Source organism: Pholcus phalangioides, unplaced genomic scaffold (genome assembly GCF_987345545.1).
Source record: "Pholcus phalangioides strain wild (caught in Gottingen) unplaced genomic scaffold, Ppha-v1.0 ptg000027l_1, whole genome shotgun sequence".
NCBI classification, from domain to species: Eukaryota; Metazoa; Arthropoda; class Arachnida; order Araneae; family Pholcidae; genus Pholcus; species Pholcus phalangioides.
The window spans coordinates 4,685,744-4,712,947 of NW_028301617.1; the positions used below are offsets into that span (position 1 = coordinate 4,685,744).

General features: G+C 34.6%; 2 protein-coding genes across 3 annotated transcripts in view; one reads left to right on the top strand and one right to left on the bottom strand.

The window, feature by feature from the left end:
• LOC149068221 (uncharacterized) overlaps window positions 1–9,146 on the bottom strand; it is a 49,636-nt gene extending 40,490 nt beyond the window's left edge. Inside the window, exons 1-4 of one of the 2 annotated variants that reach the window (XM_089251812.1) lie at window positions 9,084–9,146; window positions 2,294–2,376; window positions 494–658; window positions 253–365 (exon numbers count right to left, since the gene is read on the bottom strand). In XM_089251812.1, coding sequence (XP_089107938.1) covers window positions 253–365; window positions 494–658; window positions 2,294–2,372 — 357 coding nt within the window. In that variant the 5' untranslated portion in view covers window positions 2,373–2,376; window positions 9,084–9,146. Of the gene's footprint in view, window positions 1–252; window positions 366–493; window positions 659–2,293; window positions 2,377–8,176; window positions 8,916–9,083 lie in introns of those variants that run through there. The other variant, XM_089251813.1, reaches the window with a different exon arrangement.
• A 62-nt stretch (window positions 9,147–9,208) lies between these two features.
• Window positions 9,209–27,204, top strand: part of LOC149068222 (fibroblast growth factor receptor 1-like) — a 40,384-nt gene continuing 22,388 nt past the window's right edge. Inside the window, exons 1-7 of the mRNA XM_089251664.1 lie at window positions 9,209–9,349; window positions 11,204–11,340; window positions 14,144–14,304; window positions 19,973–20,096; window positions 22,385–22,566; window positions 25,014–25,146; window positions 25,441–25,619. Coding sequence (XP_089107790.1) covers window positions 11,250–11,340; window positions 14,144–14,304; window positions 19,973–20,096; window positions 22,385–22,566; window positions 25,014–25,146; window positions 25,441–25,619 — 870 coding nt within the window. The 5' untranslated portion in view covers window positions 9,209–9,349; window positions 11,204–11,249. The remainder of the gene's footprint in view (window positions 9,350–11,203; window positions 11,341–14,143; window positions 14,305–19,972; window positions 20,097–22,384; window positions 22,567–25,013; window positions 25,147–25,440; window positions 25,620–27,204) is intronic.

A 27,204-nucleotide genomic window follows, 5' to 3' on the forward strand; every position in this document is an offset into this window, starting at 1 on the left:
CCCTTAAATAGCAAAATAAGGGATCCAATCAGCTGATAAACCCAAAAAATGAAAATTTGCACATTCTTGGTTCTGGCACTTGGGGAGGGGGGGGCAATGTTATATTCTTTGTATAATGATACAACAAAGTGAATACAAAGTGAATCAAACAAGGATTTGTCAATAAAAAGAATTGTGAAAATGAAAAAAAAAATAATCTCTTGAAACCTCACAAAACAATTAAGAAAAATAAAAGAAATTCTAAAGCCATACCTTCAAGCTGTCAAAATCAAGACTTTCATTCTGAAACGATTTAGTTTTAAATGCCTTTGGTGAAGTTCGAGATAACAAAGTCTTTGACTGCGAGAAATCCCTTTTTGGGGAAGCTGAATGCAAAAGAACAACAAAAAACAACTAATCAAGCAAAATATCATCACTAAACAATTTTTTTTAAATCAAGGAAATTTGAGCCAACACAATCAGTTGAAATTATCATCCAATATCATACACTTACATATGGACTTCACGAAGGCTGCAACCTCTTCAACCTCATCAACCTCACTTTCCTCGTTATCTGATAGGGTGACTGTGGTTTCACCTTCGCAACCGTCTGCTTTGTGAACAACAAAATCATCAATGTTATAGAAGACCTTAGCACATCCTCCACACTTCAGGACATCTGAAAGGAAAAATACATGTTTTGTTTAAACCAAGAAATCTTCCATGTATATTAAAATTATCGAGGATTCTGGATCAATAATCAACCAGACGTCTGGGAATACTCAAAATCAAAGAGTGCAGCCGCTTACTGCTCTCAAAGCTTTATCAATGTTATTATCTGCACCCGATAGGGTTTTTCAAAAATGAATCGTACAATTTCCATAGTATAATAAAACAATACGTGGGAAAACAAAATATGCAGAGTGGATCATGTGTCTATTGTTATAAAAAAGTTTTTACTCAATGCTTCCATTATTTTATTTTTTATAGCTTATCAAATTACTTAACATTTATACATTTACTTCAGGGCTTGACAAATTGGAAAATAATTGGGCGCCAGTAAAATTTCACAGGTGCCAAGCATCCCTCCTGACAAAATTGATTCAAAATAGTGTATTCTTTGACTTTCATGGGACCTTTTCCTGCTAGCCGACAGGCTGACATAATTTCAAAAAAAAAAAAAAAATTACAGTCCTAAGACTTCAATTCAGTTATCAAACCTTAAAAAAATTAGGAGCCAATCTCAATTTTTTAGTCACCATGGTGACCTGGAATATCAAGTTAGTGCAGCCCTGATTTACTTTACATATATAATTGCTAACAAAAACAAACAAGTTTAATGAATAGAACTATTTTTATCAGACCTAAGCAGCGCCAGATCTCCGTAGCCAGGGGCTTGAAGAATCAAAAGACAATTCGATGCCAGTCAAATTACTTAGGAGCCAAATATATCCCCCCCCCCCAAGAAAAACGGGTCAAAATATATTTTTTTCTGATTTCTCCAGAAGACCCAAAACAGAATATACTGAAATCTGTGATATACATCGCAGAACAAACAGTGCTAATGCAGAACAATCTGGAAGAGTTTTAAGTCTAGAAAGCATTATTATGAGAATTTTTACTGCACAATATTTGGAGTCAGCTGAGGGCTTGCTGCAGAACAATGTAAAACATTTTGCTTTCGAGTCCAGGACTTTGACGTCTTTCAATATTGGAAGAGAGACACTGAAATGATTGCTAAAAATTTTGTATTATCTTCAGGTTATAATTTAGTGATTCTCTGTACGTATAATTTTAGGTGTGTGTGTGGCAATGTCAATTCTTTAAGTTGAGATAAGGCACCAGAAATTTTATAGCGAGTAACTATACTCAATGTTAGTGCTGTTGATTTGGAGGGATGGAGGATTTGATGGTATCTGCTTATTGATTTGATGAAATAACAGAACAAATAGATTTGATGAAATAATATAACTTCGTTTTGTTGCTGCTTTAAGTTAGTAAATTACTGTTAAACCAGGCAACAATCTTATGGGTGTAGTTATTGGCTGTGGAAACATCTCTGTTGGATGATGTTACGAGTATGTTTATATCGTCGGCAAACCAAATAAGTTCATAATTTGGAACTATGGCATTTTGTATATCACATAATATATAAAGATAAGTTCAAATTGAACTTTTTCATAGATAACAGAGAGCACACAACAACTAATTAACAGCACCAAAACACACTGGCATGTTTGAAACATTATAAAGGTGGTTTAAAGCAGAATTCTGATGATCCCTACAATACTGACGAGCAATGTAAAACACTCACCAGCTAAGACAGGTTTGGTATCATCTGAATCCATTTTTCCACTGGAATTAGCTAAATTGAAACACTTCCATATGTTCATCTAACTGCACACAAATACAAAAAATAACATGGAAATTCATATTCAAGCATACCTCATATGTATATAATTACGTAAACAAGTAAATTCAACAAATAAATATTCAATGATACTTTCACAAGCGCCAAAACTTAATAGATCGAAGAAGAGATCGAAATAAATTTTTTACATGTTGAAAAAAAACTTTAAATCATACCAATCTTATATTATGCACAATACAATGAAAATAACTCAACCAAGGTGTTGTGTTAACTCGAATTAAGGTAATCACTTTGGAAGTGATTGATCCAAGTTGCACACGTGGAAAAACATTCGCTGAAAATGTTCCAACCTTCAAGCAAAATTTTCAATGTACGAACTTGAAATTAACAAGGAAAAAGCTCATTTAGCAAACAAAAGCTTGGGTATTTTGATCAAGTTGAAGCTGACACTGATTTTCAGACTGGTAGATTACATTATCTTTAAAAAAAGCACGATTACGCTATACTGTGACATAGTATGCTTATTCTAATACGAGTGCCAATTATCCAGCAAATTGCTGTCAGTCCACCTAATACCTTATGTCAAGTCTAGACAAATCCCAGATGCTAGGTTAGCATGGCAACTAAAACATTGGTATTGGCACCTGAAATTTTCTTTGTTGGTGTACATAGGCGTACGCAAAATTTTCTTGGGGGGGGGGGGTAAGTTTTTCCCTGCAAAATAACACTATAATCTCTGCTTCAGGGGGTTAGAACCCCAAAACTCCCTTTTGCGTACGCCAATGATTGTGTAATAACTAAAGTGCAGGCTGAGAGCAGCACAAAATGTTTGGAATTTATAGATGATTATCTGCCAACATGAAAGAGGGTCACTATGTGCTGAAAAAGTATTATTTTGGACTTTTTTTTTCTAGTAAAAATCATATTCGCACCTAGATTATACATATATATATGGTGATTTGTTCAGCCCTGCTCTAGTTACATAAACTACAGCAATCACAGTCGCAACTATGGGACTGCAGGAAGAGAGGAGCAAAATTGCTACTAGCCTTTGGGCGACAGAGCAAATTTTTTTTTTCTAGTGGGCTACCACGACACTGATTGCTTGCATATAACTGACATTTAAATTTCACTACTTTGAGGAGAAAAAAAAGTCAGCAAAATTAATATTGTGACTATGAATGCTCTAGTTCAGCATTTCTCAACCTATGGTCCACAACAATGGCATAGGTGGCCCGAATGCAGACTTGGGCAATTTTTCATTCAGAATTTAATTATCAACTGTTCATAATTAATATATTAGTAATAAATATCCATATGGGTTCAAATAAAAACTATATATTCATACTTAGATTCACCATACCTCATCAAGGAAAATGCAGTAAATTGTGATCTTAAATACAGGATATCACTAATTGTAGCCAAAAAAATACATTTATGACAAATTTGCTAATTACTGCTAAAATGGGTGAAAGGGGGAGGGTAAATGGCTGATACAACTCGCAGTAAAAATGAAAAAAAAAACCCATTCAAATTACAGGATGACCATATTTCATTGAAGAAAACAAGGAGTACTGGGATATTTAAGATACAGTAAAATACAGGATGCCACCAATTGTGATAAAAAATGTTTCTACAAATCAGTAAAAACTCCAATTGTAGTTAAAATATCTGAAAAAATGAGGAAAAACGTTGAACCTGACAAATATGTGAAATGAATATATTTGTACACGTATAAATAGTAAGTTATGAAAACACAGTTTATTTACAATTTTAGTAAACATCACAAAATCAAATAAGCACCATTGAATAAGAAACGAGACGAATGTATAAAATTGATCACAACTAAAAATAAGAGAATGTCCAGGGCACAAGTGGTCCGTTGAATTGTTTCAGACATTTTACTGATCCTTGGATTCAAAAAGGTTGAGTAACGCTGCTCCAGTTTATAAACATAATAAAGTCTACGCTTGCTATAACTACCCCCCTTCGTACCGTAGAAAATAGACGTTATATTGGGAGGGTCGGTATATCGAAAATAAAACGTATAGGCCTATGATTATTGTTCTGTGAAAACATTTGGGACTTATCCTACCGGTTGCTATGAAGTAAGTTGGTTATAACGAGCACTGACTGTATATAAACTCAAATGCAGCCAAAACCATTTCGCTGATGGTTTTGGCTGCATTCTGCTGGAATGGGCAGATTTCAATAGCCTTTCTTTATCGTCCTGCAATTATAACACTCATCTATCTGACTCATCAAAAGGTTCCACTTTTCCTCATCCCTGAAAATAACTGAATATTATTTTGGTCTATAACAACAATCATGAATTCTAACACAATCGGCACATTTAAAAAGAAACAAGATACATAATGGGATAAATGAAGAAGTTAACCATACTTAGAACAAGACGACCACATGAATATTTTTTATGGGCATCTTTTTTCAGATACCTTGTTGAGCAATTTTTTTGTTGTGGCTAATAAATACCAACACAAGTGGCCTTTGTGTTAGGTATAAGACACACACTTGGGACTCCACTATAATCTTTACGTTTAACTTGAAACCTGAGCAAACCGAAGCTAGTTTTTTTTATATTTTTTTCTAAATACAGTGAAACCTTTCTGAGATGGACACTGTATGAGACGGAACCTGTCTTAAACGGAATCAAAATATAGTCTGTCCAATGATTAGTAGGTTTGATTACACCTACTTTGATTTACACCTTCATACAACGGAAATTTGTCCAAAATAGAATATTATTTCAGTCTCTTGATGTTCTGTTTTGTACAAGTATCACTGTACTACCATTCCTGTTTCTCGTTAAATATGTATGTACAAACTCTATTCATTCACACTGTTAATCAGTCCAGGCGATATTTAAAATTTCCATGCAGTCATCCTTTGCGTAGATGCCAGTCTTTGGACTTTTCTGCCATCCCTTTTATATGTAATGCATGGCCTTTCTGTGTGTGATAGGTGTTCGGCACTATACAAACCACCTCAACAAAATACTGTGCAGATAAACATTTTAGAACATTGTAAGTTAGCTACGATTTTCGAAACAGAACCCTTCTGATTTCCACTTCCATATTTTGCTTTCTTCCGAACCTTCCTCTGTAGCTCACAGCATCTCAAATAACTGATGCCATTGCAAGAGAAGAACATAAATACTGAACTATAGCAACATTATTAGTGGCAAATTTGCATATTTCGAAAGCCAATCACGAAAATTCCCTATTGTGTCCTAAACTTTCGCAAATGCTTATTTCACTCTTTTTGCAAAAGTTTACTTTCATTACGAATTACAACACAGTTTTTGATATTGGAATGTTGGAATTATATTTTCTGAGACAGAGAATAATTTGTAGGGTTTTTTATTTTAAGAGTGTATAATTATATACTTTTGCGGTGAACTGCAAGGACTTGTAATTACAGTAGTGGTCCCCTGTTTGTTTATAAAACCCCAAGGGCCTTGTCTTTTTGACGATTTCACAGATTTAAACACTGAAGGGTCACCTTTCAGACAGAGGTTTTTAACCTTTAAAGTTCTGCAAGCATCACCCCCCCCCCCCCGTATCAATAAGATAAACTTATGAAATCGTAAGAAACAGAACAATGAAAAAGTTAATTTCTCAGAAGTCTTTTTCCCCCGAAACAGTTGGAATTTAAATTCTTTGGTCGCAACAAAAAAATTTCTAATCTTGTATATGGTATAGGCCTATTTCTTTTACATTTTGGTGTGCTGAGTGGATAACACAAGGGTATTGGTATTTTCTTGGATGACAAGCATTTATTATGTGACTTTGATTATATACACATATAGATAGGCAAGAATTCATATAGCGGAGCAGCCGATCGAGACATTTTATCTTCTCTTATGTCCAGAATGAACTCCGTGAGTTCCCTTACATAGCACTAGGTAGCATCACATGCCCTAATAGTCCTTATCAGTCTTAATCGGTTTAATTCTTTTTATACAAGGACACCACAATGTAAGTAATAGTATATTAATTTTGTAAGTACACAGGAAAATTTGAGGCACAAAGGCAGTTTCTCAAGTCACCATGGCAACAGGGACTTTCGTGAAACCGTCGTGTAGCTATCTATAAATGAAAACCAGGCTTCTTACTAATAAATTTTACTTTTGTCTTAGAAGGACTGAATGAATGAATACTAGAACTCCACCACCTGACTTGGGCTGGTAGTCTACATAACAATAGTTGCCACATTCTCCAGATCAGAACCTAGGTCATATGCACGGATGTTGTATCTACTGTAAACTGCTATAAGCGATAACAAATTGTGTGTATGCTCTTATAACAGTCTTGCGCATGCACACGATTTGTTGTCACCCATAGTAGCTTCAAGAGGACAGCAAGTCCTATTCAGTTGCAGAGATCTCCTCCAGTCCAATTTCATGGCAGAGTTTGGATCAGACTTAGGAGAGTTATAGATAGAAGGACCAACATGAAAAAAATGGGACTCAAGCATGAACACAAGAGAGGGAAAGGTGCATTTCGCATTGTTTTCCTTCATTAAATTTAATCAACTGGCCACCTATAACCTGAATAACCTCAGCCTCCATCCCATTTATAGGCACACAAAAACTCCCATGTAATAAAATACTCAAGAGTACCACAAGAGAAAATATCATTTAGGGCTATGACAAGATTCTACCCATCACTATGCACGATCCTGATTATAAATAGAATATATATCAACATCCTGCGAAGTGCACCAGGATCATAGATAATATCGCTATACAGATAATTATTATTAGAGAGCATGGGCACACAAACTCTAGCCTGTATAGTCTTTTCAAGAATTTTATCCAGTCTAGGAAGCAGTTTTGGAAAATATAACATTTCAAAATACGAATTACAATTTCATTACCATTTTCTAACACGATGTATATTCACTACAACTGCGTGAATTATATCCGACTCATTTATAGATTTTTCTCATTCTAAGAAACATATTCAAACATTTTTGTAAGCGTTCGATCTTACTTTCACAACTAAAATTGAGAGGTTTTCATGCAAGTGAAGTTACACCAGGATGCACAAGGGAGTGTTAAACACCCTAGTAGCTACATTAAAGTGAACAAAAGCAGGAATTTCAAGTCTGACGGGCTTCCATTGCCCATCACAAGGGTGTGGCCGACTGTCCTGCGGCTCAAAACAATTATGGTCATTTTTCTTGTTTTCATGCTATAAATTCACTATACAATAACCCGTAGAAAGTCTGGATTGGTGGTCAACAAAGATCCCAGCATAGGGGCCCTGCTTCAAGATGTTCGGGGGGGGGGGACCCTTTGTGCATTCCCCCTAAGAGAAGCAGCTACACTAGGTTATACCCATTTTAAAAATAAGTTATATATATATCCTAGTATTGTGCTCTCGGGATTAAGAACGGTTAACCATATTTTGCCCGTAAAAGGAATCTAGTTCAAAAACCGCTCATAAAAAGTATACAAATACAGTCCGCGAAAATTCTATTCACCTGTGCTAAGAATGTTCTTGATGCCAGAACTAGAAGAGAGCAATAGTGGGGGGGGGGGGTGACAACCACCCCTGGTGGAAAATTTTAAGAACAAAATACAGTAATAAAATCACAACTTCGTGGTTATGGCCCTGGGTAAATTTCTTTTCCATGAATTTCACAAATTTAGAGGAAATACTGAAATTTTTTTGAAGATCCCAATCAAATTATAAATGTATTTAAATCTTACATTAACTGATTACAACTATAGATTAACGCGGGGAGGGGGGAAAAGGGAACAAAATAAGATGCATAGGAAATAACTTTTCATCCCCTTACCTGAGGAATGCAAGCTTCATATTCAGGAACAATCATTCAAAGTCGCGAAACACACGTGCTGATGAAACATCATCGTTAATTAAGAAACACCAATCATAACAAGATGCGATGATAATTGAACGGAAAAGTTAAAAAAAAAAAAAAAAAACTAATTTCGGAAAAGCCCGGGAAATCAGATGCCAATGTGACACAACGAAATACGAATTATCTGGGGGAGGAGTGGGGGATGGTGAGTTAAGGGGGGGAAGGAGGAGAAAAATCTGGGACGGATATCACTATTTTGCAACATAACACCACTAATTAAGATCCGTGATCAGAAATTAAATCCTGCAACATTTTTTTTTTTTTTACTAGTAATCCATTTTCTAAAAAAAAATAATAATAATTACAATCTGTGTACGCAATCGATTTTAGGAGGGAATTAGGCTTAAGCGAGACGAAATTGGCAACCCATCAAACATACTAAAAAAAAATATTTTTTGTTCAAAAAAATAACGACCACGACAACAGATATCGGCACGAAAATGAAACCGTTTAGAAATCATCAAATTCTATATACACAAAAAAAAAACTAATTTTCAAGGAATTAAGATCTTCGCCGGTCAAATTGCCAGGTTTGAGAAAATAAGTTTTCCAACAACAACAAAAAAATTATGATAACCAACAAAACGAGATGTGTGCGTGGGGGCGAGCGAACGCTTCTTCAACTTCAAAAAGAACGAACGCCATGAGAGAGCTCCTTCCTCCATCCATCGGCATTGACCATAAAAAAAATTCTAATCCTAGATTTGAAAATAAACTCGACTTTGGCGATCAATAAAACTAATCCTAGACTAAGCGGAACAAGGAAATCCTAATTAATAACAAAGACAGACGATCGATTAAAATGAAGGTAAAAAAACCTTACCATATAATATCGCAATTAGGCTTCCGATCATGGCGGGCTGTGAAGGAAGAAATGCTATTCTCGTTCTACCTTTACTCTGGTAGGGGGCGCTGCCGTCGGCCGCACGGGTTCGGGGTTTTCAAACATTTTGAGAGGTTCTTCCCGATACCACATCAACAAATAATTGCTTGATGAATTTACACGTGCTAATACTGTTTTTGTTTTCAATGGGCTGATTTTATATATTAATCACGTGGACGTTGTGGTCATTTCAGTTTTCTCGAAAGGTATCAAATTGTTTCCTATATCCTATTCGTATTGATTTTTCTCTACTCGAGAAGTAAATAATCCATGGCTAATGATGAAAAGAAACTGGGTTTTTTTAATTATTTTACGAATACATTATTAATTAGTTGTTGAATGTAGGGACAAATGTATATAATGCGTTTTTTTGGGGGGGGGAAAGGATTTTGGTGACTGGGGTAGTGACTGCAATTACATTGAACCCCCCCCCCCCCGATTAACGGACACCCTCTCTTTAGAGGCCAAATAATAATTTTCTCCGTGTATAATAAAAGTATGCTTTACAAACTCCCTGATTAAGGATAACCCTTCTTATGTAAATATCGGTGTCCACAAAAGAGGCGTTATCACGCTCTTAATAAGAAACTATTGTAGTGCAGAGCCTCTATGCAAGCTATTCTCCTCATTAAAAAGTTTCACCACAGAGAGCAACAGGCCTACAACAGTAAAATCTTAAATCATTACACTTCACTCATAGTTCGAAAAATATCTAGTACATGGCAGCATTACATAGAAACAAGCTTCACTTTAGATTCACAACACGGACACATACATTCCAACATGTACCAATTCATTAGAAGTTCCGCAGAGGAATATGGACATGGTACATGTGTGGTTTAGTAGTAGTGCAGAGCCTGACAGATCAAAAAATATATAGTAAAACTCCTCTTAATGGACACCTCCCCCTTTTACAGCTAAATAATATTTCCCCCTTGTATAGTAAAAGTATTCATGATTGACAGTCACCCCATCTTTTACGGGTGAATATTTTTGTCCCTCTAGTGACCGCAAAAGAGGGGTTTACTGTGTTTAGCCACCAGTCCAATTTCTGAGGAGCCAAGCATGGTATTGTGCTGAAGAAAAACAGTCCTGAATAATGTTTCCTTTTACCATGTTGAAAGATGAAGTGTAATGAAATCAGAAAATTTTGTGTCATCCTTAGACTCTAGGAATTTATTCCAATTTAGCAACCAGATTTAGAAAATTTTAGGTGCGATACCGATTTTCTAGTCATGGCGATCTGGCTCTTGTTTTGCTCTGTTGTAGTATATTATAGAAGTGTCCTGGTAAATTTTAAGTGTAGCTGTGGTGATCATTGTTGACAGACTCTCATTGCAAGGACCCAAGTTTGAACTCTACTGGTGCCACATTGTTGGTCAGCTGAAGTTGGTTTCCTGTGCTTTGAAGCACTAATGGGAGCCAATCTCTGTATGATAAAAAGTCTCACCAAAGAGAGCAACAGGCCTGTAATGGTAAAAATATTCCGTCATCGTACTTCACTTTCGAAATATAGATGACAGCACCGAGAAATCAGACATGGTGCTATATGTACACTCCAACTGTTAGGTACAAACACTCACACTTCTGGCACAACTCACTCTGTAGTAAATTTCCCGTTGGTGTTATACCAGGGTTAAGCTTGGTTCGAAAGTAAATATTTATTTTAAGGAAGTTTGAGATGGGAATTACCGAAGGAGAAAGAGAGCTTAAAGTTGTGGGGAAGGGGGGCAAAAGAAGCTATGGAAGAAAATTCAGTTGGGCAGGAAAAATTGTGATTAACATAATTTTTTTAAATTGTGCTTAGATTTACACAAATAATGCTCAGTTATTTCTCCGAACCGAATATTTGACAAAAGTTACCTAATAGCAGCCAAATATTCATTCCATCTGTAGTTTTTTCCACCTATGGCAAAAACTCTCGGACCCTGACTGAACATACACGAGAGTAAATGAGTAAAATTATAATTTTCTTTACAGTTTTTATGATGGTAAAAATTGAAATCATTTACAAAGTACGAAACAAAAAATATCTAATTGCAAAACATGTCTCTTTCCAGGACCATTCCTTGGTTTTGAAATTTTTTTTGGTCTTCATTCATCATAATGGGAATAATCTATGCGCTCATCATTGTGCTTGCACTCTCAAACCTTGTTGCTCCAAACTCGTCAACCAATAGTTTCTGTTCAGACTGTGGTGAGTGTTATTGAAATAGTTACAGTGAAAATCATCTAAGACCAGCATTCAAAATTGTTGATGGTCCGAGGCTAGTAATTAAACAATCAGACCACAAAGAAAAAAAAAATGTGGCCTGCAGGACCAGTAGCGAAAAATGTTGCCAGTCAGTTTGGCACCTGAAAATGTTTTATTTATTGCTGATTATGCTAAAAAAAACGTGCACTTATGTATAGATGTTTTATTTTGATTATTTCAAAATCAATTTGTTGCTGTTTGAAAACTCTTAGCAAAAAAACTATTCACTATATTATAATTTCTTAGTAGCAAATACCTTTTGCAAAATGTTTTCTAAACATGTAATTAAAAAAAGAATGTCTCTTCAAACCTCCACAGTTGTTTATCGAGAAAGCCACCGAATCAACAGTGGTGGCTTCATAAGATTTGACTACCTACAGTTGTAATTTTTTTTATTTTTTTTTATGGCTTTTTGCACCCCTTGGTGGTATATTGCTCCTCTAAATGACAATATATTTAGGAAAATGAATTATTATTAGTCTGAAGAGAGATTTTTTGTTTAGCTGACCACTCATGATGTCTGCGGACCAGTAAGTTCACGTATTCACTGGTCCGTAAGATAAGTGACTTTAATTTTTCAATTCTAACTCTGCTAAGATGGACACTGTATGGGGCAGAAACCTGTCTTGAATGAATCGAAATGTAGTTCCATAGATAATAAGTGTTCCAAGGCACAAACTTGAAGTAATTTTATTTTTGTTTTAATTGAAATTTAAACACGTGGACAGCACAATGATCTGTGGTGCGGGTAACCAACGGCCGGCCTGTGAGATGATTTTGTGCGGCCCGCAACTAGGCTGAGTTACTGTGTATCAGATCAGTTTTTTCATTATCTTCAAGCCATCATTTTCAACATTGACATTTATCAACCGGTAACATCCTGCTTCACATCTCTAAAAAGAGATTCCCATCATTTTCATCAGCAGACTTAACAGACTATTTACATTTATTTTTTTCCAGTGACAATGATAATTTGCTATGTTCCCATCATACTGCCTTTTTGAACACCTATATTGCAATTAAAGTTTGTTTTGGGCATTTTTTACCCCATTTCCCCCCCCCCCTTTTTATATATATATATATAAACTCAGTTCAAGAACTTGCAGACCACGTCTTCCCAAACATTCAACAAAATCACAGAAATCATGAGTGGCTTTGTGAGAGAGTGATTCTGGCACCGAAAAATGACAGTGTGAACAAGATAAACGGAAAAATCCTAAAAATTATTCCGGGAGACTCCACATCTTACAAATCGGTTGACACTGTCACAGACACAGCACAGACAGTTCTGTATCCTGCAGAATTTCTGAACTCTTTGGATATTCCGGGTTTGCCACCACACAACTTGACCCTTAAAGTCGGAGCACCTAAAATGATTTTAAAAAATTTGGACACACCGATACTCTGCAATGGCAACAGACTCTGCGTGAAGAAATTGCACAATTACATCATTGAAGCAACGATTCTAACTGGGTGTGCTGGAGGAGAAGACGTCTTCATTCCACGTACCCCAATTATCACTGAAGAAATGCCATTCACTTTAAAGCAATTACAGTTCCCGATTCGTTTAGCTTTTGCCATGACAATCAACAAAGCGCAAGGCCAGTTGTTATTAGTGGCAGGTATCAACCTACATGAGCCCTGTTTTTCACACGGACAGCTTTACGTCGCCTGTTCGCGTGTTGGTAATCTCAAAAATTTTTACATCTGCACACCAGATGGAAAAAGAAAAAATATTAAGTATCCACAAGCGATTGCCTGAAGTTTTTAATTAAAATATTTAAAAATTAAAGTAATTTTTTTTACTTAATGCAGAAATATTTGATTAAGAAATAATTAATAAGCTATATATATGTAAATTTTTTACAGGGCGGGCAACGTCGCCGGGTATCAGCTAGTATATATATATGACTGACATGACACACATATGACACAATAACAATATATATATATATATAGGCTGTACAGACTCTAATAATTCCAAAGAGCGAAAATGTGCCTGCCATTTGGGATGGTCGGGTTCATATCGGTTCATCCATTGACCAGGAGACAGGAGAGTTCCACACCCTGACACCATGAGTTTTTGATGGTCGAAAATAGAGAAGCAGTGATCCCTAAATTTTGACATTGCAAGTTGGTATCTCACTTTGTCTCAGTCTCACTTTGAAGCAGACTGATGCTTTCTCAAACCAAAATACTAATATTATGTTCCAAAAAGGCAGTTCGAGTTATACAAATATATGTATCGCAAATCTGGTTCCATGTAATCTCATAGATGTACAGAAGCATCAGGTAAGGACGCATGTGCATCCTTTCACATCTACAGGTAGTCAGTCTGGTCCATGCAAAGCTTATTATCATACCATTTTATCTTGGTACCATCTGTCGTTTATAAATGATAGTAAATACTGTCCATACCACTGACTTTTGGCACACTTTCCATCCCAATAATAAAACTCCTCTCGAGGTCTACCAGTGTGTGAATCAATTCCTTGAGCATCTATTTGAAAGGAAGAGATAACCTTAGAGAAAAGTTTTCAGTAAGGTTTATTTATGAAAAAAACTAGGATTAGTTTCCAACTATGCAATTTGCAGCTGAGATTACGATTGAATCAAAGAAAGATTCTTCTTCCCAAACACGAAAGGGTGTTATTTAGTAAATTTCACTCAAAGAAACTTGCTCTGTTACTAGATATTATTGTTGATGAAATCCTTTTTTCTTTAGTTGCAATATTTTCAATTATAGAATCTGGAATCTCGAAGCCAGTTTTCACAAAATTTTGGAAGAAGCCTTCTCATGTCAAAGTCGTCACAGGTTCTCACATTTTCCGTTGCCCAGCAGTGGCTTACCCAGAGCCAGCCGTGGTTTGGCTCAGAAATGGCCATGTTTTGGAACGTAATGCTACGGTAAGTCATTTGATATAGAAAACTACAGACTTTGGAAAAACTGATTAAACAACAATTTGATTCTTATTTGAAAGCTATTGATTATTACTCGCATTGTCAGTTTAGTTTCTGATGAAAAAATTAACACTCAAATGGCTAGGACTAAATTTATGAATTACATATCAAATCATATAAATAATTATGAAAAAGTAACAACTGTGTTTATTGATATTAGCAAGGTATTTGATACGTTCAATTGGGATATTTTATTAGAAAAACAGGGCTCCTACTTATCTTACTTTTCGGTAAAATGTCCTACTTTTGTCCTTTCTCGGTTTTGTGCTACTTTCTAGTTTTTGTCCTTTTTTTTACCAAATTCTGTCAACAAAATTTGTGTAATTCATTTTAATTGAGGAGGGAAATCATTGATATATTGCCAAATATTACAAATTTTGTAGATTGCAATTAATTATTTTGCCAAAGCAGAAATTATATTTTTAAGGTCATTTCAGGGAGTAGGTGTGTGTGTGGATTGTTTGGTTTATTAATTTTTCATTTGCTTAGTTTGAGGGTTAACGAGTAATCATTAAAACGTCAGTCTGGGTGGAAAAAAATAATTTTTGTATTTACTACTTCATGGTCTTTGCCAATAACTAGCATTCATCATTTAAAATTATAGTCCACATTTTGTGTATAGATGAAACAACTGCTTGTATAACAAAGCAGTTGGGTACATGGGCCTATTCTAGGTTTGGTGATGCTGATGCTACCCAATAGCATTCAGTAATGTTGTCTTCTGTATGTTTAAGGCATGAAGAGGCATAAACAATATTTGCAATGCTCAGCAAAGAGCTAGAAATGAAAGTGTTTAATTTGTCAAAAATGATTGCACTGGTATTGAACAGTAAAATGTAAACAAATCCCTTTAAAAAAAAGACGGACAGCGGAGTAAAACTATCTGGTTCACCTTGACTTATCTACAGCAGACCTTGTAATTTATACATTTTTCACTGTGCTTTTGAAGTCGTTTCGAAAGAGCGCCATTCTTAAAAAACTTGCATGCCTTCTCATAATTTGGTGTGCATTGGCGAAGATAGTTGACAGACTGGACTGTAGAAGACTCCAAAAGAAAATGTAATTCATATTGCGAGAAGAGACAGAAAATAATTATCTGTGTTTTGACCAGATATTGCTTTTGTAACTGTCGTTTCTGTCATTTTGCTTTGGCTTGAGTCAATCTTATAGGATAATGAAATGGTGCTATTAAAAGAAACAATTAATTTAAAATTTTAAAATAATTGAGATTTTTTTATATTATTATGCTATGATTATGGTGTCTAAGAGGGGGTTCCCTCCCCGTCCTCCTTTTTAACCAACTTTTTTGTATTTTTTCCAATTTCTTGATTGGGAGCCCTGGAAAAACTAAAAATTATTGCAATAAGAAGCCTTACCCTTGACTGGTTTAGATCTTTAATTACAGATAAGAAACTGTTGGTAAGAATTCTGTGGTGTTTGGTCGAAACATGACAACTCCAAAATCACATTTTTTCAGATATAAGCATTTTCATTGTCATTTAAAAATAAATAATAAAGCATACATACAAATACAATGAAAATATCATACATCAGCATGTTGTTTAGCTGTATGCATGTATTTGTGCATTTATCTCTTATTAGTTACAATTAGCAAGGCTTACTTTTAGATCAAAAGGCCATTTTTTGGAGATATCATGTTCTGACCAAACACCACAGAATTAATAACAGTGTAAGTCATTTTAAAATAGTAAATGCAGGTGTACCTCAGGGATCGGTTTTGGGACCAATGCTTTTTTTGATTTAAAGAAATGAAATTCATAATGTTAATATTTCTGGTCATTTGCGGATGATACTGTCTTTTTTTTTATGCTGCTGACACAACTGAAGATTTGATAAATTTAGAAAAAGACATTTACGTCATAAATAAAATAATTTAATGTCTTTGACTACAGCTTAACACAAATAAAACCAAATGGATGCATTTTAATTTAATAAATCTAAATACACAACTGAAATTGAATTTCATGAATGTTATGATTTTCATCCTAATACAAATTGTAATTATGCTTATATAGAAAGAGTAATGAATTATGAATATTTTGGATTGGTTATCTCGTCCAACTTGAAATGGAAAGATCACACTAATTTAATTATCAATAAACTAATAGCATTTACGAGTTTGATGTTTAAACTGAAATCTATTATTTTGTGTAACAGTTTGAGAGAAGTGTTCTATGCATGGGTATTTCCACATATATTATATGGATTAAATGTCTAGGAAGGAACATACAAAAATTCTATTCTATCAATAAATCGTTTATAGGCTGGTGTGCAAAAATTTAGGACGAGACAGTTTTTCTAAGTAATTTCGTGTGAAAAGAAATTCCAAGTCTACACAAGTAATACCATAAGATTTCTAAGACGTAACAACATGGGGAAGTAAACAAAATTTGCCAAAAAAAGAAATCCAAAGGATAAAAAAGAACTTTATTGAAAAATTAACTTCGAGTACAATGGACTGAAGATTGAAATGTCCATGTGACAAGTGACTGGCAAGGAAAATCCAGCCTTTTATGGGGGATATGATCACCCGGATTGCTATGCAGGATTTACGTCGTCTGCCCATGCTGAGGTATTTCCTACAAGGTTGTAAATGAACTGTTGAGGCATTGCTGCCCATTCCTGTTGTAGCACCAATAGCAGCTCTGGAATTATTGCTGGCGACTGATTATGTGCTGCCAAACATCTCCCTAGAGTATCTCAAACATGTTTGATTGGATTTAGATCAAGAGGTCTTGGTGGCCAATCTATGCATTGTATATCTCCACTCTCAAACAGCTCTGCGACAGCCACTATACGATGAGATATACTGTTGTTGTCCATGAAGAGGGAACTGAGGACCCATAGCACCTCTAAAAAAGAGACATGAGGAAGGAGAACCTAGGTACAATAGTGAGCACCAATGATTGAACCATTTTGTAAGATTTACAAGTACTAAGCATGATACGTCCCCAAACAAGAACTCTGCCACCTCCAAACCGGTCCTGGTTATTGCATTTGTTATTCGTGCTAGTCAGACTAAATCTGCTTTCATCCATATAGAGCCCTCGACCTCAATCTTTCAGCTTCATTCCTGAGCACACCCATGTATGTTTTTTTCAAAAAGATATTCTGCAGATTTTTTTTATATATATATAACAATACTTTCTTGCCATCCAATATATCACTAATTCATCTTAACATACATAAACTTTATTTATACAAAATATTGCTGTTCATGTATAAAAATCGTGACTGGTATTCCAGCGGAGCACAATTACACAAAGAAGTACTTTACGGACAGAGAATATATTATATACCATTACCAAGCAAAAACAACTTACAAAAGTCTTTATGCTTTCTTGCTCCGAGGTTATATATGCAATGAGCTTAATGGTATCAATAGACTAGAGATGTCTCGGAGAATGAGAATATTCTCCTGGATCTAAAAATTGAAGAATAATCGAGAATATTCATTTTTCTTTTAAGTAATTGAATTTTTTTTTACTAGTTTTGTTTATATCATGACATATAAATCAGTTTTCATTGCCTGAAACATTTAAAACAAAACAATTTCTGACATAATCACCTCATAATGACAGCTTGAGAATATTCTCAGAATATGCTCTTGGTCATGATGAGAGGTTTTAAAAGTTTGGTTATGAAAATTTTAGAAACCTTAAGATTAAAACCTTAAAAAAATATTTTAGTATTAGAGAAATTTTCAAAAATAAATTCAAAGCAAAAAGTAACTCTTAAGTTTTTTTGAGAAAGGAAACTATTCTTATGTAATCACCTTTTCATTCTAAGATACAGAGCTGTTGTTTTCTTCAATGTACATACACCTAAATTCTGTATCACTCATATTTCTTTTAAAAGTTGTGAAATTTGCATGTGGTTTCATTTTCTTGCTTTCAAACTTTAATATTGTGGGCTACAAACTTCAATATTCCCCGTCTTCTTGACGGGAAGAGAGACAGGGACAGAGAATATTCCTGTCGAAAATAATAAGAATTATTTTCAAGTTATTTATTACATTACATGTTATTACATATATTCTTAAGAATACTCTCTGGAAGGACTTCTATAACTGGAGAATATTCTAGAATAGTCTGAAGGACTATTATTAACTTATATGATATAACTTCCAGTAATAAGTTGCAGATAATATTCCCCAGTAATAAGTGTCATACAAGTAGTCCTTCCAGAAAATATTCTCAAGGATGTTATATATAACTATATTATAAATAACAGTAGAATATTCTCATCAAGAACTTATAAGAATATTCTCATGTTATTTATAATAGAAATTCCTCCAGAGAATAATCTGGAATATTCTCTAAAAACTTATTCTCGAGAATATTACATCTATAGAATAGACAACGGTTTTCACTTAATATTTAAAAAAAAAAAAAAAAACTATAATAAATTGTGTGTTTGAAATGACAGATATTGAACAGTTCATTTTATTTGATAATTAACTAATCACTGTAATTTGGGGGGGGAGACTGTAACATTTAAGTAGTATTCTTCAACCAAAAAAAAATAAGTTAATTTGGATATTGGGTATTATTGTTCATTGTGCATTCATTATTTACTATTAATTGCCTTTGTACACCTTTCAAGGTTGCCAAGAAAATTGTCACACTTGAATCACTGTTTATGACCCATGAGAAGATCATATCTCTTTGGGTCAAATAGTGTTTGTTTTGTACTTTTCTTTTTTGTCTTTTATGTTTTTGTGATGTTTTATGTAATAAATAAAATAATTGCTAAATGAAAATTAGCTGATCGAGAAGAAAAAAAAATTGTGTATCTAACAATTTTAATTACCAAATCTGTATAAAAGTATCAAATACGTAGTATCAAATCTGAAATTGTAAGTTATCGTCCATCCAAATTATGGCATTTTTTATATGCATATTACATTTGTATTTGTTCATGATAATGTTTCCTGAGCTATGCTACTTGTTAGAACTTAATTGTTCAGTGAAAATCCATGGTTTTTTTTTTTGTTTTTTTTTTCCAATTCTGGGATTTGTCAATTTTTCAAAATTTTTCAAGGCTTGAATTTTACGTTATAGTGACCATTCCATAACAACGACTGGTAAGATAAGTTCCATAATGACTATCATATATGTTTTCCTTTCGATGTATCCCTCCCAATATTATGTCCGTTTTCAACAGGACGAAGGGGGTTGTTATATTAAGTGTTGACTGTTTGCGGTTGCTGGCTTATAATGTGTTGTTTTTGTGAATGAAGAGTTGTTCAAGGAATCAGACATTTTCTGATTATCATGCTGAACTCGGAAAGAAAAGTCATCTGGTCTCCACCGGGACTCAAACCCAGGCCATCTTACAAGCCAGGCAAACATGCTACCATCTATACCACTACTTTGCAACACACCAACTCCTGTCATATATCACCATACAGCAATTTTCAACCAGTGAAGTTTGGTGGGCATCCATACCACTGGAGACACGACCCTGCCTTCCTTATTTCGTGCACAACAAAGAGTTATTTGTTGACCACCCATATTCCAAAGTTATATTTCTTTGTTCATTTGTGCTCTCATTGTATCTTCACTTATTTTAAAAGTTTATCTAATTTCAGCGCCAACCAACCAAGTGGGCTTTACAGCTGAACAATTTGAAGCTGAGTGATTCTGGAGACTACACATGCATCGTAAGCAACGTTGCAGGATTCATACATTTCACATTTCATCTTATTGTAGTCGGTAAGTTTTTTCAGCTGGATAATGTGTGCTGCTATATGGATTGTCTTAGAATGATTTGCTAGGTTCTCATGCAGGGTACTCTGATTCAAATGATTTAAATCACTTGATTTTTTATTTTAAATCATAAAATTTGAATTTATTTTTCCTTCATGTACTCCTATCCTTCACAGTATCATTGAAGTAAAATTAACCTTGTGTGTGGTATGCATGTTATTGAAATTGATAGTGTTCTTGATTAAAAGAAATACAGAAGATACGGGGTGTAAATAGTCTTGAACCTTATCTCTGAATACTGTGCAAAAAATATAGCTATTGTATTATTTCTACATTTTGTGCATGGAAAAAATTGCAGAGAAATATATGGAACTAAACTTAGATATAACTTTACTAAGTATTTGTAATGGATAACAATGAGAGAGAGGCACTAGGGCTTCCTCCTGATTAAAAAAAAAAGAGAGAAATCAGTTTTTATATAAAGCCTTAAATTCTGTGTCCCTAATTGCAGATTTAAAATAATGGATGCTGTACCAACATAAATACCGTTAGACTTGAAATTTTAAAAAAAAAAGTTAAAAAGTTTAACGTTTGCTCGTTTTTTCACCAAAAGTTATTAAATCTGTGAATAAAAATGTGTAAATTATTAAGCAACATCATGCAAGTCAAGAAACACATCATAATTAATATATGGATCAATTGCACGAGAAACAATCTTGGTCAACGGAATATGTTTAAAACATTTGCAGAAACTGCACCATATGTCATACGCGATAATGAGGCACTGCCAGGCATTCACTTTAAACAGGGCGAAGGGAAGCCGCCCATGAACAAAATCATTCTACGAGAAAAATTTTAATCCATGAAGTGAATTCGCTCTCAATGACCTTTCATGCTACATGAACACAAATTTTTGGCAGTCATATTATTTGCTTGTAGTTTATTTATTGTTCATTTGTTAGTTTGTTCATTAATGCTGAAGTAAATTTGCATGATTAGGGGTGAAAAAATATACATTCGTAACAATTAGCAAGGTTTTTTTAACATTAATAAGCAATCAGTTAATTTAAATTTTAAAAAAAAACATGATTTTTCCCATACCCTGCTCTCATGTAATATGGGCAGGATGAAAGGTCATGAAACAGATAACGATTTGTGTTCCAGAATCGCTTTCATTTTGGTACATCACTCGTGCCATAGCTCATGAATCTTTATACTATTAAGATATAAACATAGGGCTTATTATGTTTGAAGGCTGTGCTGATTGGTCACATCTAGTTTATGTTTGGGTGGAAAGGAAAAAAAGCATAAGTCAGGGATATCTATTACTCTTTCCTTCTCCCTCAATAATCTGAGCATGTATAGTATGGGCCAAGCTGTACATATATCCAGATAAATTGAAAATTAAATGCATTATTGTACAGTATAATAATGATCAGATATACAGCTGCTATTGCTAGTTACTTGCAATCTTCTTTTTTCCAAATCTTTCTTTTCTACAATAATAACCCTACAACTACTTAACCGCACATCAAATCAGGTTATATATTGCCATACAGCAATTTCCAACCAATGTACTTGAGGAGGAAATGGAGTATCAAACTTTCGTCTCTTAGCTGACACATTGCCATCTTCATTCACCCCCTCATAAAGCATCAATTGCTTCCTCAATATTAGCCATGGATACAAAAGCCAAACCGGGAATTATAAAAGCCTGTAGAGCAGTGGACTTCCAACTTTTTTCCAGTCACAATCGCTGCCTGTATCCATCAAAGAAGAGTAAGTTTAACGTATGAATGCAATGAGTTCAATCCTTGAATGCAGTTCCTCCAAGGCATTTAATTGGAACTTAGATCAAGTGCTCGCAAGCACGAAATGGGACATGAGCATCAAGCACTCTGGGTACTTCAGGAAGAACCGTGGTGCTCGCGAGTGACAAGTTGAAGATGCCTGTTGTAAAGCAAAGTCTCTCTGAATTGTAAGTTGAAGTTACATGAAATTGTTGAAGTTGTATTGATGAGTAAGATATTCAGAAGTGAGATGCTGCTTTATATATTTTACTAAATAGAATATCCATGTAAATTTGCATTTAGAAACACATTAGAAAACGTGTTACTTGCGTTAAAACCGCAGCATCCAAATATTTTGCATCCAAACGTAATGTACCCATGTGAGTAAATACAGTATTTAATATAGTATTTTAGTTACTTATATTGTATAAACCTAAATCAACATTTCCTTGTGTGGATTTTTTTTTTAAACCTTTTTTTTTTTTTCTTCTTCCATTTTCATAGAAGAATTGCCTTATCCTCCTATTATATTTGAAATCAGTCCAGAAAACACAACAGTTACAGTTGGAGAAGATGTCAAGTTCACCTGCAAGTTTATAAGTACGCATGTTCCAATTGTAGAATGGATCAAATATGATGGCGTTAATGGAACCAAGTGTGGGGAATGCCCTTACACATTTCTTCCGGTAAAATATAATTTAAAGTTTTTGAACTTTTCTTTACTTCCATATGTATCATCTTCATCTATACTTTTCTTTGTCTTCCAAACAAAGTCTATTTCTTTGTAAGGTATGGACCATTTCTATGACAAGACATAAATTTGTCTGGGAGAGCACTAGTGTAGGAGTTCCTATGAATAGATTAAATTAGAAAGTAAATAAAACCTGTGGTAAACTGTTAACAGAAAATTTAATAATGAAATCTCCAGCATGGATATTCGAACTTTTTTGTGAGTGAGAGTGGGTGGGTTGCTAGTCGTTGAAGCCCCCCTTCCCACAAGTGGATACTTTTCAAAGAGGGAAGAATCACTGAGTGAGTATTGTGGGGAGGGGGCAGTTGTCTCCACCTCTGCCCTACCTCCTATGCTAATAATGCAATTTTTCAGTGAAGGGAGGGCCATGTCAGATTGTTTTGTATGAACATTGGTGTATACACATGATGGGTATGCCCCTTTCCTCTCAGAGAATCGAGCTGTGTTGGAGTAGAAGGATATGTTAACGTTAGTTAGAACTGAAAAAGAAACAAAAAACTTTCATGTAGTATTTTCCTTCATATATATACCACGAATTATACATTAAAAACACGTGTGAATTTCTTAGTGTGGACTAGGATTGAAAAATCTCCAAACATTTGCATGCCTGATGACTGGATTTACTTCAAAAACTTGGGGGGGGGGGGGGATTGAGTTATAAGCGTTTGAAATTTTGAAAGAAAAACAACAATTCAAAAACAGTACAGTCACAAATTGGAAATCTAAAATTAATCAAGCCAAATTTTCTGCTCTGCCTGCATTTAAAAAGAAGTAAGTAGTAAGTTCTGATTCTCCTCATTCTCTTGGACCTCCAAGCGTTAGTTGAGAATTTGATCCTTGATAAATGGACAATTAATGCAATGTCCAATTGATGCAATGTCCAATTGATCCTTGACAATGGATCCTTGGACAATTTTATTCTTTCCTAGATGGAGAAGTCAAATGTGAAAACTTAGTCACTGACGAGTTAGTCTCTGTCACAGTTTTTTAATCTAAAAGAAAAGTATAGAAATGTCCGACATAACATGCCTTTTTTTGTATGGCATGTAGTTGAAAAAAAAAATACATCCTCAGTTAAAATTTTTACATGCCCCTAGCATGTCTCTTACTAGATTTGTCCAACCCCAACCCTGTTACAGACTTGCATTTTATCTGCAGCTTTTTTTTTTTCTGAAGAGGTTGGATTAAAAATACAGTAATACCCAAACTTACTCTGCTTTTACTTATGTTGTCTAGTCCTCAAGATTTTATTTATTTTTTTAATTAGACTCATTTTGAGCAAAGCTTGAAGTCTTTTGATGTCACGTTTTTAGAGAGAAATCTTTTCACTCTCTTTAAAGAAAGAGTCACATCGAACCAAGACAGATAAGAAAAGAGCATTTACTCACACATTCCCCCCCCCCCCTCCCTTCTTCAAAAGGAAGCAGTATTATCATTGGAACCATTCACTTCCACTTACATCGTCAGTTCTTGGAATGGTCAGTTACTGGCATAAATCAGGGTATCACTGTAAATATTTTGTAAAAAAATAACATTGTGTATGGATGCAAGTAGCATAATTGCCCTTTTTTTGCAGTTAACTTGTAATATTATTGATTTTTCAAGTTGTGGTATTTACATTGATTATTGTGCATGCGTGCTAGATAATAGCACAAAATGTTTGCATATAATGTGTGCAAAAAATGTTTCCCATGTACACTATATAGCCATAAGTCAGTAGACACTTTAGAGTTCAGAGATTTTTTTTCTAATTTCTAGAAAAATACTTGATAAATTATTTTGAAACTTTGGTTGTGTATACCTTATGTTTGTACACACAATTTCCAATGGTAAATTTTGTCACAAGTTGATTTAGGGGACCAACTGAAAATTTAATAAGATGTGATTCACCTCCCCTCTCGTGATTAAGCGCTTCAGCCCTATATATACAGAATGACCAGCAACTTTCAGTGCCCCCCCCCCCCTCCGAATTGTAATATTTTCTCAGCCATCTCGTTGGGCATTTTGCCTGTTGTGGCCTTGTATTTGTAAATTTAGTGACTAGTATAAGTGTGGAATTATCAATTTATCACACACTTTAGCTGACTTGATCAGTTATTTAATGAAATAACTAATTCTATATTGAATAACTGAATTATACACACTGTAAAATATACAGTAATGGCCAATATCCAAAAGTCTTTATTCTTCGAACATTCACCAGTTTGCAAAGTGTCCAAACTTAAGCATTGGCTGTAATATGCTGTATATTGTTTATTATATATTATATTGTGATTTTGTTATTTTTTAAAATAATACCCTTGCATAGGTGAGATACCATCACTAGTGGAAAAAGTGTTTGATTCTTTGCTTATAGATTTATGTTTTCTTTAATATTTGCAGAATAGGCCAACAAATGCCACCAATGTATTAAAGCTTAAGAATGTGAGCGTTGGTGATTCCGGTTGGTACGGATGCATTGTTTCAAACACGTATGGCAAAACGAATCGAAGCATCAAGTTGAGCGTCCTACCACGTGAGTTATTTCGAAATCCTTTTTTTTATTATTGAAATTTTAATGAGTAGTTGATTTTAATGAGAAAAATCAATTGTGTTCTTTTTTTAATGGGTATTATCATGAGGTCTTTACCTTAAAAAATTATATTAACTAAACACCAAATCAAAACGAGTGTTGAATCCATGTAATCAAAGGTTTTATGTTTCCTCTATGTTTTCTTAATTTACTGGTTTTTTTCCTTCATTGTGTGATCATGAAATGAGTATTCTGCATCTATTAATTGTCGCTCTTCTGTTTTCTATAAATTTACAGCACCAGAGACTGCACTCCCTCTTTTCGGTGAGCTTTCTAATTCTATGCAATCTGTTGTACGAGTCTCTCTCTTGGTCTTGGTCAGTGCCAGCGTCCTGTTATTGCTTATGGGAACATATTGTGTAAGAAGGAATATACAACGAAAAAAATGTATGTTGAGTTATTCAGTGTTGGATCAGGTAAGTAATTTTCCATTTTATTTCTGGAAATAATAATAAATTTCCTTAATAGTTTTATGCATACCACAGTGGGAGGAAAAATGCTTTTTATTTCTTATCGTGCTGTTGTTACAATCAAACTGCAAACAACTTGGTTTATGAGAGTCTCAGAAGAGAAGCACAAATTTTGACTTGATAAACAAGTGATGTCTTGCAGCACGACAAAAATTACAAGTTTTAACGCAATAAAATAGAGATTTCTTGCAATACGAGTATTTATTTGTCTATTAGAATTCACTATGAGTGGTAGTTGTACCAAAGCTGCCGCTATGGTGATCGAGTGGTCATAGTGATGGACTCGCATCACGAGGACATGGGTCCGAACCCCACCATTGCCACAGTGGTGGTCGGCTAAAGTTGGTTTTCTTTAGTTCCCAACTTCGAGGCACAAATGTGAACCGATCTCCACGTTAAAAAGTCTCACCCCAGAGAGCGTCAGGCCTACATCAGTATGCTATTCAATCATCACACTTCATACATAGATTAGAAAAACTCATGGCAGATGGCAGCACTACACATAATAAACATTACCCAGAAACACTTCACGGAAAGTTTTCTACACACACACATTCCAACACATACCAATTTGCTAGAAGTTCTGCAGAGGAATATGGACAAGGTTCATGTCTGGTTTAGTAGTCGTTATACCGAAGCTTCCTAGATTAAGACTTGTCTATAATAGGTTGTATATATTAGCATTGTCTGTCAAATGTTACATGATCACAATCATCTTAACGAGTTAGGGCCAGGGCCCAATCATTCTTGGAGACTGCTTTTGTTGTTTTAATGGAAGATCAAACTATGAACGATATTTTATGCATTTGCATATTGATGAAAACCTTCATCAATTTAAGCTTCTTGTTTGACTGAGGGGGGCCTATAGGTCCATTAGTTAATATTTCACTGACTAAAGGAAGGGAATTCTTAGCTGAAGTTCATGAACACGCATTTTTTTTTTCTCTTTTAAACCAAGCATAACTGCAGTCTATTTACTTCCAAATGAAATGTGCCGGAAGTCTACGGGTGTACCTAATAGACTCAAACGAGTGCTTATCAGGGTTGAGCATGAATACTTAGTGCTGCCATCTACCTTTTCAAGCTGTGAGGGAAGCGTATTACAAATATTTGTACAGCTTATTGTTGAATATTTGTACAATTGTAAGCCTGATGCTCTCAGTCTCATGTTCTTATTGTGTGTTAATGCAAGCGGCAATTCCTTGATTGTTTACATGACTCGGTAAATACTTGAGCCTTCAATATAAACTAAGTAGAACCGTAATCGGAAACGAATCACCCTGACTTTATCTTAGCAAAGAATCATGGCTGGCTGATCGTTGTGAAAGCCATTTGAGTGCCCATTTTTTTTTATGGGGAATTTTGCTTCGATATACAGATGTTTTGGATTACAAGCATGTTAATGGAATTTATCATGCTAATGCTAATAAACAGAAGTTCCTCTGTATTCAATTATTTATTGTAGTTTTTGCCTTGGATGGGCACATGTGTAATTTTTCTCCCAGGCTTGTTGATAGCTACACACTCGAAC